The 14,766-nt window shown below is 42.0% G+C and overlaps 2 protein-coding genes across 3 annotated transcripts in view; one reads left to right on the forward strand and one right to left on the reverse strand.

Annotated features, from left to right (window-relative positions):
- Window positions 1-3,961, reverse strand: part of LRRC49 (leucine rich repeat containing 49) — a 48,515-nt gene extending 44,554 nt beyond the window's left edge. For both annotated transcript variants that reach the window (XM_061447134.1, XM_061447133.1), the window contains exons 1-4: window positions 3,826-3,961; window positions 2,945-3,007; window positions 2,322-2,409; window positions 1,445-1,642 (exon numbers count right to left, since the gene is read on the reverse strand). In XM_061447134.1, the coding sequence (XP_061303118.1) occupies window positions 1,445-1,642; window positions 2,322-2,409; window positions 2,945-3,007; window positions 3,826-3,879 (403 nt within the window). In that variant the 5' untranslated portion in view covers window positions 3,880-3,961. The remainder of the gene's footprint in view (window positions 1-1,444; window positions 1,643-2,321; window positions 2,410-2,944; window positions 3,008-3,825) is intronic.
- A 1,598-nt stretch (window positions 3,962-5,559) lies between these two features.
- On the forward strand, window positions 5,560-12,033 carry LARP6 (La ribonucleoprotein 6, translational regulator). Its single transcript, XM_061447136.1, has 3 exons — window positions 5,560-6,256; window positions 9,339-9,531; window positions 10,611-12,033. Exons 1-3 carry the CDS (start codon window positions 6,018-6,020, stop codon window positions 11,676-11,678), a joined length of 1,500 nt encoding a protein of 499 aa, XP_061303120.1. The 5' UTR covers window positions 5,560-6,017; the 3' UTR covers window positions 11,679-12,033.
- The last annotated feature ends 2,733 nt before the right edge of the window (window positions 12,034-14,766 follow it).

The raw sequence follows: 14,766 nt of genomic DNA on the forward strand, positions 1-14,766 counted from the left end.
TGCTTTTTGTCCTTATTCAGTACTTTGTAAGTTTTCTTTCATCTTTTTTTCCTGCTACATCCCTTTACATCCTCTTTCCAAAGCACATCCATTTGTTCCATTTCTGAGATATGTTTCTCAACAATCTATTGTAAGCATATGATTTCATAGATGGTTTTGTTTGGGTTAGAATTACCCAGTGATGTTTTAAGGTAAGGTTGTATAATTTAAGGTTGTATAATTTGTTCCAAATTGATACAATTTCAGTATCTGAACTTGAAGAAGATAGTATCTAACTTAAGATGAACTGAAAGATACAGATCAAGTAGATGTTGATAGAACTAGAAACTAAAGCACCAAAATATTGAAACAGTCCCAGTGAGCCACAAACAAATGCAGTCTTTTTAAACTAAGTATGTGCGATTCTTGGTAATCATTGGTATTATTATTTCACTCCATTATCAAGAAACCAGCAGCCCTTTAAAACATATTGACCAAGCGATCCATCTTCATCTATTTTGTTAAAACAGGGAAGAAGGAAGATGGCTAAAAATACCTGCAAGATAAATCAACAAACGTGTCCTGTGAACTCTGGCATTTTTGGAAAAATGATCCACTGAAAACTATCAGTCAAAAACAGAACATTGTGCCTGCATACTACCACAAAAATAGAGCATCTTCTATGAGTTTGCTCACAACCCCCCCATTCTTTTTCTTTTCCATCAAATAAATCAAATATGTTAATGGAAAAACATTAATTCTTCAATAAACAAAGATAACTGCTCTACTATTACATACAGCAAGTTCACTGTTGTCCAGAATATGCTATTAGAAGACATATCTACTTAAGTAAATCCTTTTGTTGTTCAGTTTAGAATCTTTTCAGTGCTACCCTCTAATATTTTATCACTAGCTACTCTAACAAACAAATATAATAACTAACATTCTCTACCTATCCTTCAAAGTGAATAAAACTGGAAGGAAAAAAAAAAAGAGATAATCGAGATCAAAAGCAATCAATTAACATTGTTGCAAAAGCCTTAAATGAGTTGCGTTGCAGGTTTTTAAGCCAATAAACATAAAACTGGAAATGGAGACCTAAAAATCATGACCTGATTGCATGACCTGATGGCAAGTACAGTGACATTCATCTTCTAATGTCATCTTCCTAAAAACATGTATGAAAGATCCCTATTACTGCCCTCTCATTGAAAAAGGGTTTATAAAAGCTGGTATTTAAATGCATACATTATATATTGGAAATTATTTCTAGTGGCTTCCCAACAATGATCTATTAACCATTCTTAATACTCAAAGGTAGCTGTAGGCAACACTTGCTATTCAGCTGTACATTCTGACAGTCAGAGAAAGCACATCTTATAGGTGATAACTTTTAATAAGACACCCAGTATTAAAAGAACAAAACCAGAAAGACTAAGAAGATGAGAAAAGTTTTCACTGTTACCTAAAGCATGCGAACTGATACTGTGGCTGCTTTGTCGAGATCTGGACTTTGTAGGTGTGTGAATAGAAGTCTCACCAAATCCTGATAAAGAACCTGTATTCTGCTTCAACTCCAAACTAGAAAGTTCTGTAAGACTGGATGGTACTGGAAGATATAGCTGCTTATTACGCACCAAAGGACTTAATAATCTTTGGTCTCCTGTGCAGGGAACAAAATCAAACCACAGACTTACATTCACTCCATAAGTTGCATAACATCCCTAGAAATCAACCCACCCTGAACAGCTGTTCATCTTTATTTTTTACCAGAAAGAATAAAGAATTGTCATAGTAATTAAACTGATCTGCTACCCAGTCAATCACTGTTTTCATAGGGCAGAGAAGCAGCAGTGTGTCAAGAAGCATTGTGTGTCGAGGCTCTTTCAGGCTTCACCAGTTAGCAGTGGTATCACCAAGTATCTTGCTTTCCAAGGCCAAAAGCATACAGGCACAACAGGAAAACCCTTTCTTCATATCAGGGTTAGGAATTAGAAATAATTTTGTTAAACACACAATAAAATGTTACAGTAGAAAACTGCATGGCTTCTGAGGGAATGTATCGTAGGGCACTTGACGGACTGTGGCTTTACAGGTAGAAGAAAGGATGTCCTTCCATGGACGCACTGAGGGACAAAAAGTGATGAGAAAAACCATATGCATTGGGCAGTAGAAGGATAACAGGTTCAGGACATGATGAAGCAGTAATTATACTGAACTACTGTAGCCAATTAGGAAAAGGTGTCACTCATATATTCTAATCATAATTCAGTCTTTCTTTACTATTCAGTTAATCAAGAGAGATACAAAAGACAAACAAACCAAACTCTACTGAATATTACCTTGCCTGCCCAAATAGTTTTTTTCCAGATCATGCTGCAGAAGTCTGTTGTGGAAAGATGACTGTTCTTTATTTATCTTAAATTCAAACTGTAACAAGACAAATGTTAAGTTATTCAAATGCAAATGACATCTTTAAACAAGCACAACCTTAGTTAACAACTGCTTTTTCTAAGAAAACCTTGCAAACACTTAAAAAAAATTACTATTCCAGTAAAACCAGTAAAAATTCTACTGAAATACTATGACTGAACAGTTTCACTGTTGGAAACCAAAAGAGAAACATTGCAGTTACCTTGTCATTCATCTGCAGTAGACTAAATAAAGGGGAAAAAATCCCAAACCACCACCCATTAAGGAATATCATAATTACAGGAGCCAGAAGTACAGATGAAAGCATAAGAAACTGTATATAAAGTTTACAACAGGCTATAGCACATCCCTGTGGTTCTACTTTGTGTCTTTTTAATAGGATGAAATAAATAACCAAAATACTATCAGATATTATATTAAAAATCAACATATTGTTACTGACAAGGTAATTCTTATCTGAAAGCCTACAAAATCTGGCTGCAAATACGACTTCACTAATTACTGTAACTGTTACAGAGAAAGCAATAATTACTGGTTTGCTTTTATCTGCTATTGATGAGGTCTGAATAACCAGCTGAAGACCACAATTATTAACCTGCAAGTCAGAAGAAAAGACACAGAATATTACATTTTTCGAAAACTTATCAATACAAAAAGATCTAGTATTTTTTAAGGATGTAGGCATTTACAACAGCAAAATAGCCCAAGAAGGAACTATTCTGAAGAATACTTCAATTACACTACATAACACTAGATAATTTATTTTTTAATTATTTTAGTTTCAAAAAAGTACTGAAAGCATGTTTTTCATGGCTATGTTAGCCTCATTATGAGGAAAGCAAGTGCTTACGTTTAAATATGAGACCTTTTTTAAGGCAAAACGTACTGGCCTTTTAATAAGATTTCTATGACAAAATGCAGCACCTACCTTCTAAATAATCAAAAGGTCTAACAGAAATATTTAGCCAAGTGACTTACAGATCTACTTCCCAGCAAATGCCAGGAGGCATACAAACAACGCAAGGGAAGCCAGTGAACCCTCATGGGGCTCCGCCAGCCGCCAAACCTCTTCCCGCCAAGGCCCGCACACAGCCGCCCTCAGCCTCAGCCTCAGCCTCAGCCCCAGCCCCAGCCCCAGCCCCAGCCCCAGCCCCAGCCCCAGCCCCAGCCCCAGCCCCAGCCCCAGCCCCAGCCCGGCCGGCCACACTCGGCCCCACAGCACCGGGGCAGGACCGCGCCCCCAGAGACGCCGCTACCCCGCCCAGGGCCCACCCTCCTAAGCAGCGACGAGGCTCGCCCAAGAGCGGCACGCAACCGCGGGACATCACCGGTCCTGACCCCGCACACCAACGGCTGAGGAAGGGGAGGAAAAGAGATGGTCGTCACGCATCGCCCCCTCACAGCGGCACCTACCGGGCCGGGCACAGCCCGAGGGCCCCTGCTGGGCCGGCACTTGCTGGGCACCATGCGAACCTCAGCACCTCACACCTCCGCGACAGCCACCGCCCCTGTCGGAAATCGCTCCGCCGTTACCAGGGGAACAGCCGCTTCCGGCTCGGCTCGCTCTCGGCAAGCCTCACCCCTGCCTCGCTTGCCGGGAAATGGCGGGAAGCCGTGAGGCGGTGCAAGGGATCATGACCGTCCTGCTGTCACCGGTGCCTGCTCCGGCGAGGCGACCTCAGGTACGGGACTGAGGGTAGGGTTCGGGAGGGTGCGGAGCAGGTCTCGCACGTGCGTGGCGGTTCCTCCCGCCCCCCGGTAGTAAAAAGACTTTTGTCCGAATTGTAAACGCAAGTGACTGTGTATGAAAAAGCAAGAGGCCGGACGTACCCTCCACGTTCCTGTTCTGCATCGACAACTTGTCACGAAATGGGAGGCTGTGAGTGGTGAGCCTGGGCTCTCGGTCCCCCGCAGTGTGCCGAGCCCGGCCGCTCCGGGTCAGTGCCTCAGTCCTGGGCAGGGCTGACACGGCAGTTCTCGGAGCCCTGCCAGACCCGCAGGTGGGTCGTGGACGTTTTTAATACACGCATCAAGAACTCACTGGCTGGAAAAGCCACGGCGTGGCTGTGTATGGAAGGGCTGTGAATTGCCGACGCTAATTCTCTCAACGTTATTAATGTACTATGAACATTGACGAGGCCAAAGACCAATTCTGTGCAGTGACCGCTGGTAAAGCAAAAAAAACCAGATCTGATGTCCTTCCCTATAAAATCAAGTTCATGTAACCTTGACACAAGGAGTCATCAGGTGAACTGAAATGTCTCTCTCAAACACTTACTTTAGCTGTAGCATAAAACAGTTCTTTGCTCATACCAGTCCTGACCTTGTTCCTACCTATGGAGGCAAACAACTCCCATGAACTCAAATACAAAATCCGACCCCAAATCCCTGTATGTACCATCTCATAAAATGCATATTTTGTGTTTGTATTTCTGCTCCCACCAAAATCAATACTGAAGTGATGTCCTACCCAAGGCTTATTACAAAATGCTGTTCTATTAGCAGAGAAGAGATGTGGTTAGTGATGGGTGTAAGTGTATTTCATAAACAAAATATTTCATTGCTTAAGGCATATTAAAAAATAAGCCAAACCAGTGAGGCTGAGCGTTAGTTCCAGTATGTGGTCATGCCAGCACATCTGACTCATGAGGACTGTTTGTCACAGTGATGAGAACTGGCGTCTGAGTGCAGTCTCACTTTTTGTCCATCCAGACTTTTAAGACGAAAACATTGCAGCAATACAGTGGAGTACAATTCAGGTAATTTGTACAGGCAGATTGCACACACAAAACCAAGGATGCCATAAACAAAGCGATGACTTAAAAAATCCAACCGGCATTTAGCAGTCTAGGTTCAGCTGATACTGAGAGAAAGAGCTTCCCTGACTGAAGAATGAATATTTACACTGTAAATTGAAATGCTTTAGATTCTAATCCTGAAAATGCAAATGCTGATTTCACTTTAAGAGCTGAAACAGTTCATTGAAATATAGTGCAGTAGTTTTACACTCAAAATAAATCAATATGTAAGTGTTTGAGAAAAGGGGCCTCTATTTTAATAACTTTTTACCGAGGAATGTTTTTATTCTGTGTAAGTACCATGAAGAATTATGGAGAAGTTCTCCTACAAAAATAACATATCCAGTCATGTGTTTTTTCACTCGGTTTTCTGATTTCCAAATCTTACCTTAAGCATTTAAAACTACACCCTAGCATCACCTTTTTGAATTTCTTAAAACGTGACACTCTAGTCCGGACATAGAAGTGCAGCCCCGAGGCAGTACAGGCAGATGCGAACCTGGGACGCAGCTCTCGGGTGCGGAGCCCGTTGTTTTGTGTTGAAATAGAAGCAGTCCCACTTCAGTGCTCAGCGTTGAAGACTGAAGCTGGGCGGCTTGCCCGGGCCCTGCGGGCAGCGTCGCTGGAGGAGGGACGGACCCTCCCGCTGCCGCGCCGGGGAAGCACCCGGGGAGCGGAGCCGGGAGCACCGCCCCAGCGCTGCCGCCTTCTCTACAGGAGAGGACCGGGAGAGAAGGGGAGGCGGGTGACGGCTGCTGCAGCCCAGGGTATCGCTGCTGTCGCGGCGGCGGCCTGAGCCTGACCGGCATGGCCCAGCGACAGCCGGCCACCACAGGGGACCCCGAGGCGGCGGAGCCCGGGGCTGGGGACACCGGCCCGGAGCTGGCAGCGGGGAACGGCCCCGTGCAGATCCGAGTGTCAGTCCTGGCGGCCGGAGAGGAGGAAGAGGAGGAGGAAGAAGGGGAGGACGGCAGCGAGTCGTGCCCGGCGGCGCGGGGCGGCGGCAGCTGCAGCGAGGAGGACTCGGGGCTGTGCGGACGCTCCAGGTGAGCCCGCCGGGCCGGGGGCCGGGCACCGGCGGAGAAGGGACCCAGCGGCGCAAGCGTTTCTCTGCGGGCCTCGCGGAGCGGGGCCGCCGCCACCCACGTAACGGTGCGGCCGCAGCTGATGCAACGCCAGTGGGGAAGGGTGGGAGACGCTGCAAGTCCTCCAGCGGTGACGGGGACCGCCGCTGGGCGGGATCTGTCCGCAGCGGCGGTGATTCCCCCCCGGGCCGCGAGTGCTCCCCCTCCCCGCGGCCATAGCCGGGGCCAGGCTGTGGGCGGCTGTCCGGCGCTGCGGGAGGAGCGGGACATGGCTTCCACTCAGCGGGAAGTGCCGGGCTGTGGTGTCCTCGACATTTCCATTTCACTGCCTTTTAAAGAGCTTTCGGGTTGGTTGGTTGGTTGGTGGTGTGTTTTGCGTTGGATTTTGTTTTTCTTCAGTAGAATTAAGGCATGGAGAACCAGATCCGTTCAGTGGGTTTGGAAACAAGTTGTCGAGGCATGAACTCAAGACCAGTTTAAATACAGGAGAAACTACCACTTTATAATTGACTCAACACTTATCTTACTGATAATGCTAATAGTGCTGTCTATATTTAATAACTTGCAGTTGTTGATTACCAATGCCTGAAGTTGCTTTGATGCCTACTAGAATATCTTACTTGTAAAAGGCACATCTGGGATTTTAGTGCCAGAAAACTGTAGAGAGACAGTTGGAACTTAATGCTGTAAATCACGTTTCCACATAGTACTTATTAATACAATACCTTATTCTTTTGGAGACTCAGCAAAATCTTGTCAAAAGGTTAAATCCTATCCAGAAAAATTAATATATTGTATGTGACTTTTGATATTTAAAAGCCCAAATCTATTCTCCATACAGATATGTTTAGTTTCTTGTGTAGCCAGATGAGTCATGGTGTTAAAAGGTTGGTTTTCAGTCTGTCTTGTTTTGACAAGCATATCCATCACAAAGCTCTGAACAAAGTAAATGAAAGCTGTGAATGACGCTTTTTGTGTGTGTGTGTGTGTGTGTGTGTGTGTCAGTGTTGACTGACATTGCTTTATCAACTACCTTTGCAGTAGAGTTAATACCCTAGAGGTACTACCAGTTGTTCATTACTATGAATTAATACGGAGCTAGTTACAAATTTCTGCATTTGCTGTAGGTGGAATTTCTGCAGAGTACTTAGTGAGGACTGTTGTAAGAGCTCATCTTTGCAAACATGCATTACAAATACATGCAAATTCTCTAAAAAAAAACCCTGTAAACTCCATCCTGAATCAAAGGTCAGCTTTTCTTAGCAGAGTGTGGATACATAAAAATGCCTAAATGTTATAAATACTAGTTCTGAATCCACAGTGAATGAAAACGAGAAGTCGTAAGGTCAGGGAATATAATGAATGAAAAACAAACACTTAACCTTGTTCTTTCTTCCTTTTGAAACCAGCACTCACAGCTCCATTAACAGTTGAATTTTATTTTATTTTTTTACTGTCTTAATCATAACTTCATCTGTTACCCTTCACTTCCAGCATTGTCACATAAATCCTTTTTTTCGCTTTCTCACTCTTGACAGGTACAGTTCAAAGAAATGACAAGTGGCTAGGGAGAATTTAACAAGGAGAATTCTAGGATTGTGTGAGTGAATATGCATGTATACCCTAATGTGTTGCCTTATCATCAGAAGAACCATTATAATGTAAATAATTCATTAGCATCAAAAAGCCAGGTCCCAGAGAGCTGCTTGTCACACCTGGGAGCGCATTCCCTGTGCAGAGCCCGTTGACCTGAACATCTTCAAGTGTATCAGAACCACCTGCCTAGGCAGTGTTTGTGCCTTTGCCCCAGCATGGGCAGCACATCTGTCAGCATTACAGTCACAGTCTCTAGTTTGTCTCCAGGACAAAACTGCCACGAGTCAAGGTGATTCAGTAGCCTGCATCCTCCCTGCAAGAGTGCCCTCTGAGGGGTCTAGTGTGATGCCTGCTCCCTTGTTTAATGATTTCACAAGCTCTGCAAAAGCCTTTTAAGACAGTTTCGGGAAAATGTGTGGCTCCTCCTTAAACAGAAACTTTCATGATGGCCTCACAGCAAAACTAGACTGCTAACAGCTTTAAAAAATGACTGCCTTAAGATAAACTCATGATTATAGTTCTTATAGTAACAGTTATGGCAGTAGTCTGTGGGTGAACTATTTGCTTCACTGCTAGATGACAATTTAAATAGTAATTTCTATTTCAGCAACAGATACGTTGCTGTAACTGTCTGTGCCAAGAAGTTTATCTCAAATCTATGGCTGCACTGTCTTTTTTTCTGAATAGGATGCTCAGTAGTGCTCCATTTCACACAGATCCCTAGGACAGCATGATGGGAGGGGGAGAGAGGAAATGAAAATGACTTCTTAGCAGCCTGCATATGTGTGCATATACAGCTTTTCATGAGATACTTGAGCTGCTACTACACCAAAATCCTTAATTTGAAATATACAGTTTAAGCCCCTTGGCAAACTGCTAGTTAAGTTATTCTGTTGCTCTGGAAGTCACCTGGAAGACGGTAGTCCTGTCAGTCTGTCTTATTCCCTGGATACTGGCTCCTGCATTCATGCAGTGAAGAGGCTTGAAAAAACATGATTGCATTAAATTGGAATTCACTGGTAGGTGACACTACTTACGAAGCACATCAAGGTCTAGACTACATTTAATAGCTTCATACTGAAAAATATAACACTGTTGTGAGAAGAACTTTGTGTAGTACCAAGTGCTTGTGCACCTGCATTTCATGTTTTGGCATAGGATTTGAGTTGGCAGTGTTTTCAATCTGCTAGTGTATGTCTCATTGTTCTACATTGAGATCATCTTTTGGAATGAGCTCAGGAACTTGACTCCTTGTGCTGACTGGAAAGCTGCATCCTCTGAGCTAGCCTCCTGCCTCAGATGGATAGGGTGATACCTGTTCAGTGCCTACCTATAAAGTAAGTTGGAATCAGCATTATAGTTACATCTGTTAATTTTAAAATCCTATTTGAATCCACTAATATAAGATGAAGATCTGTTAATAAAATTATATTTAACTGTTTTTCAGTGGTGGGGAGAATGATGATGACTCTGACCAGAACTGGAAACCACCAGAAAACAGCCTGATCCAGAAGTTAATAGCACAGATTGAATATTACTTCTCAGATGAGAACCTTGAGAAAGATGCCTTCCTTCTAAAGCATGTCAGAAGAAATAAGATGGGCTATGTCAGTGTTAAACTCCTCACTTCTTTTAAGAAAGTAAGCTAACGTTTTAAGTCTGAAAGTGCCTTGTGTAAGCCTGATGAATCTAAAACGTTAGGAGAAATGAAATGAAAATAACTTATTTTATAGAGGCAGTTTTACTGTCTTTATCTGCTTCACAGCAGTTGATTCAGTTTTGATGTGTTGGCTAGGTTTGTTCTCATGCAGAACTTTAATTGCTGAACACATTCATAATTGCCACGGGAAATCACAGACTTTTAAGCAACTATGCTTTTAAATTATTGTTCTGGGAAAGAATATAGTAAAAAGGACACTGGATAAAAGACATTTCTAGATCATCTACTTGTAGGAAGCTAAGTAATCCTGGTAAAGTCACTCTTGTCTCTGAGAAGGGATTGTGAATCTGACTTTTGCAATAGAAACTATCTGGTAACTGAAGTCATTTAAAAGTGAGGCGGGTTTGTTTTATTTACTTATTTTTTTACAGTAGGAACCTCTATGTAAACGTGTATGTAACTGATTCCTAACATTACATTAGAAACATTTTGTCAAGATTCTCTGACAGTTTTGCAGAGCTATTCAACCTAGAAAATTTAGGCACTCCCAGTTTCTTCAAACCAAACAGATTATACCATTAACAGATAAACTCTTCAAAACAGTCCTTGGAGAAGTTTGGGAGTTTTTTAAACTGAAATTTTTGAAGGAGGAAAAATTAGTTCAATACATGAAGTCCTTAACTTGGAAATACTATTTGTTTGGCAAATCTCGCAAAATAAAACCCACAGGACATGCATATTGGTCACAGTTCAGACCTAGATATGAAATGTCTGAACATGACTTGAGCAGGCTTTAAGATTAAGTAATGATTTTGGTTTCTATTTTCACTAAATTCAACAGGATATGAGCTTTACAGGAGCTCATTGATGCCAATTATAGCAGGAAAACAGTTTGTTTTTTCCAGTCAAGTGTGCTACATGGAACTTAAATCCAGGTTCTTGGACTGCCTATAGACCTTGTAGACTAAGGCAGATGGTTTTGCATCTGCCTTAGACTTTCTGTAATTAGTTTGACTGGGTTTTATCACTTGCACTGCTTAACGCACGTTTGTCTTCAAGGTGAAACACCTTACCCATGACTGGAGAACCACAGCCTACGCACTGAAGTACTCGGACTCTCTTGAGCTCAATGATGATAACAAAAAGGTTAGAAGAAATACTCCAGTTCCAGTGTTTCCAAGCGAAAACCTCCCTACCAGGATGTTACTGGTGTATGATATCCACATGGTTTCTGAACTGCAGGCTCTTAAACAAGAAAATGGATTCATGCAAGAAAGGATAATGGAGTATCTCCTCAAGGCCTTTGTAACTTTTGGTGTAATTTCATCAGTTCGTATTCTCAAGCCTGGTAAGGACCTACCACCCGATATCAGGAGGGTCAGCACTCGGTACACCCAACTGGGAACTCAGGAGTGTGCAATTATAGAGTTTGAAGAAGTAGATGCTGCTGTACGTGCTCACGACTTTATGTGTGCTGAGAAGAAAGAGACCGGCATGAAAGTTGCCCTAATAGGCATGAAACCTCCAAAGAAAAAAGTTCCCAAAGACAAGAACCGTGGTGAAGGTACCAGAAAGGGTCTTAAGAAGGTTAAATCCCTTAATAAGAGAGTTGAGGAACTTCAGATAGTTGGTGATGAATCTTCAGCAAACAGCTCTTCTGACCCAGACAGTAATCCTACATCACCACTGTCAGGACGCAAAAGTACTGCAACAAATACTACACGTAATTTGAGCCCAGTCATTCACCCAAATGACCGTTTGAGCCCTAACATGTCACCCAGAACAAGTCCTTGGAACAGTCCATCTTCATTAAGAAAAGTAACCAAAAAGTCTCCTCTGGCTGAAGACCGCAAGCTTAACCCAAGCACTAGCCCTGAAATTCCAAGGAAGTGTACAGATTATTCCTCAGATAGCAGTATCACTCCTTCTGGTAGCCCCTGGGCACAGAGAAGAAAAGCTCAAACTCTTTCACAAGAGAAGAGTCCCATCACTAGCCCCATATTGGTTCAGAAAATACAAAAAGCAGATGGTCTACCTGTAGGGGTGCTGCGGCTGCCTAAAGGCCCTGATGGCACTAAAGGATTCCACAACGGATGTGAAAGAAGGAAGGCTACGAAGGAAGCGTAAATTATTCTTTAGAAATGATCTTACAAGTCAGGCAACTGCTTTTGTTCAAGCCTGGTTAAGAACTGTCATTTGAATGACTGAAATAAGTCAGTATTTAACTGTAACAGATTCTGTATTCATACAGAGACTTAATCATTTGTATATTTGTATATTCATTTCACAGAATCCCAGAATAGTTGAAGTTGGAAGGCACCTCTGGAGATGAAATCCAGTCCACCTCCTTTGCTCAAGCAGGGTCCACAACAGGTCACTTACTTAGGATTTTGAATATCTGCAAGGATAGAAACTCCCCAGCCTGTTTGGACAGTGTGTGCCTATGTTCAACCATCCACACAGTAAAAAAGTGCTCTGTTCAGGTGGAACTTGCTGTGTTTCCATTCATGCCCCTTTTCCTGTTACTAGCTGTAGCTAAGAAAAGCCTAGCTCCATCTTCTTCACTCCTTCCCGTCAGATATTAGAAACATTGAGATCTACCCCCTGAGCCTTCTCCAGCTCTCCAGGTCTCTCACAGGAGAGACACAGCCTCAATCATCTTGTGCACTTACCTAATGCAGTGCTAATACCTGCATTACTACGTTTTTAATGTATTAGTTTGAAATTCCAAAATATAGAAACAGACATATAAATCATTAATGTAACTACATTGTTTGCAAAGCTATAATCCTGATGAGCAGTGTGTAAATACAGCTGAGTGGTTGTATTATGATAAGCTGTGGTATGTTACCAGTCTAATCATAAGGAGTAGAAGTCTTGAAGACTGTCTCAGAAAGAGTTCTGAGAAACTTACAATGCAGTAAGCAGTTGCTCCCTGCTTGCTTACATCTCCAAAGACAGCCGGTTTAGTAGGACCAAAGTGTGTATTTTCATGCAATGTGAACAGAGACTCTGAGCACTAGAGACTATTCTCTAAGTGTTCTCTCACATAATCAGATGGAAATAAACAAAAATATTAACTTGGTCTAGATCTATTTTGTTTTCGTTAAAAGTAAGTTGAACTGAACCTGATGAGATACTTAAACCTCATCTTACACCATGTGAAATTCTAGAAATAGTTACCTGATTCCCACTGTGTTCAGCAGGCTGGGGAAGAAGAGGTGCTCTGCCATTACTGATGGTTACTCCAGTGGTGATGCTTCACTCCAACTGTATGTCACAGCCCTTTTTATATAATATTGTAAACTAAACAATGGTTATGTCACTATTAACTGACTTGAACAAGCAGGCTCAGCAAGAAGTACTTAAATGAAAATTTAAGCCAAAGAAGGAATCTCTGAGCTTTACTTACAGAAGTTATACTCCTGAAAAACAGCCCAGTGATAATAAGAAGGTAAAGTCCCAGCTTCTAATGGACAACTTGGGAACTGTGCACAGCTAAGTTCTAATCAGACAATGATTCTTCATTCCAAAACTTCTGCACAACCTTTCCAGATTTCATTTCCACTCTAAACATAACACTTCTGCAGTGTAAATAACTGCACTGACACACAGTTAGAAACCTATATACAGAAATCGCCCTGTTCTGTGTATCATTCTTTAAACACCCAAATATATTTCTAGTTCTTTTACTTTACACAAATAGAATCCTCCAAGTTACCTCCTGACTCCCATTATCAGCCAAGGCACTACAAATACCATTAAACACAAAGTGGTGATCTGTAGGTATGTATGTTACAGGGTAAGAGTCTTCAGGAGACTAATTCTGTAACTCTAGCTTACATACAGCAGCAGTGTTTCACTATGTATTTAGAAAACTTTGTTTCATTAATAATCAAACGAGGGGTTTTTAATTATAAAACTGTGTGGCACCCATGTGTCATCTTGTACCAACCTGTCTGGGGACACTACTACACCTGATGCAAGGCTGCATTTTGGAGACACACAAAAGGCAATTAAATGGAAACATTGAGAACCATATGTAATAGTACATAATGTTAAAGATCTTAAGACACTGTATGCTTGCAGGGGAAAAAGGAAGCTGAAACCAACAGCATTTACCAGGGCTATGCTCTCTGACTGAACCCATCTACGTGTCATATTCAACATGTAAACATAGATAGAAGTTAGTTTGATTTCTTAAGTTTGAAACTAAAAATCTGATCCCAGTAATGAGTCAAAAGTTTTACACATGGTAGATAAGAGGATGATTCTTTAGTAAATAAAAAGGATGTTGACAGCTTTTCTTCACTGATGAACCAAATACAGTCTATTGAAGAGTTATTAGAAGGCCACAACATATAAAAATATTCTAATACTCACACGAGAATGCCATCTCACTTGAGTGTAGGCTCACTTACCCAGAGACTGAGATACAGGTGTTGTAGCATTCCAGAAAGGTGTGCAACCCGTCTTCAGAGAGCTTTAGCTTTTCAAAAAGGAACAATAATACATTTACCATTTTTTTAGAAGGAAAATATAGATAAGCTTGATCAAACAGCAAGTGATAATGTGCCTTCTTCAAAGGTAATGTGATCAGTGAAACTACTTGGAACGTAATTTCAAGTACTGTTTACAGATAGTGTAAGATCTTATTCTGAGGTCAGACAAGAATATATGAAATCACAGTTCTGTTTCACATAATTTCCCCCCACCTCCAAAAGAAATTATTTCTGCTTGGAAAGCATCCTATGGCAAGCTCAGGTCACCACGCACACATACCAGCTTCTCTCCTAGCCGCAGCTTTTGTGACATTGTACTTACATTCAGTATTCCTTGTAGAGCACAGAACATTTCCTTGTTTAATTAATCAATGTAAAAATATTCTAGGTATGAAATACCTTCTGTCTGGATACTTTCTACACCAGGTAGCAATGTCTAGTGTTAGACACTGTCACATGGGTGTCTTCATATGTATTTCGATACCTCAGTATCAAAATACAGATGCAGAGACACACCGAGTGAACCTGTCCCTGCCCGAACCAAGGAGCACTGTCTGTTGTCGGAACAGGACAGATCAGAGGTGATGGTGCCTGCAGACAGCACGTCTGCTTCAGGAGCTCCTACTTGCTAAATCCTGCAGCAGGTTACACATGCTTCTCTTCTGCAGATCTCAGATACACACACACTTGAAGCAGTGGTTCTGAAAACCTGG

This window comes from Pezoporus flaviventris, unplaced genomic scaffold, assembly GCF_033815535.1.
Source record: "Pezoporus flaviventris isolate CSIRO_AGI_PZ_B2104156 unplaced genomic scaffold, CSIRO_AGI_Pfla_v1 ptg000006l, whole genome shotgun sequence".
NCBI lineage: Eukaryota > Metazoa > Chordata > Aves > Psittaciformes > Psittacidae > Pezoporus > Pezoporus flaviventris.

What these genes read in the sequence shown, in the direction of transcription:
- LARP6 (XM_061447136.1), top strand. Translation starts at nt 6,018, where the DNA reads ATGGCCCAGCGACAGCCGGCCACCACAGGGGACCCCGAGGCGGCGGAG. An exon ending in GGGCTGTGCGGACGCTCCAG is followed by an intron (nt 6,257 to 9,338) that starts GTGAGCCCGCCG and finishes ACTGTTTTTCAG; the next exon opens with TGGTGGGGAGAATGATGATG. An exon ending in TCCTCACTTCTTTTAAGAAA is followed by an intron (nt 9,532 to 10,610) that starts GTAAGCTAACGT and finishes TTTGTCTTCAAG; the next exon opens with GTGAAACACCTTACCCATGA.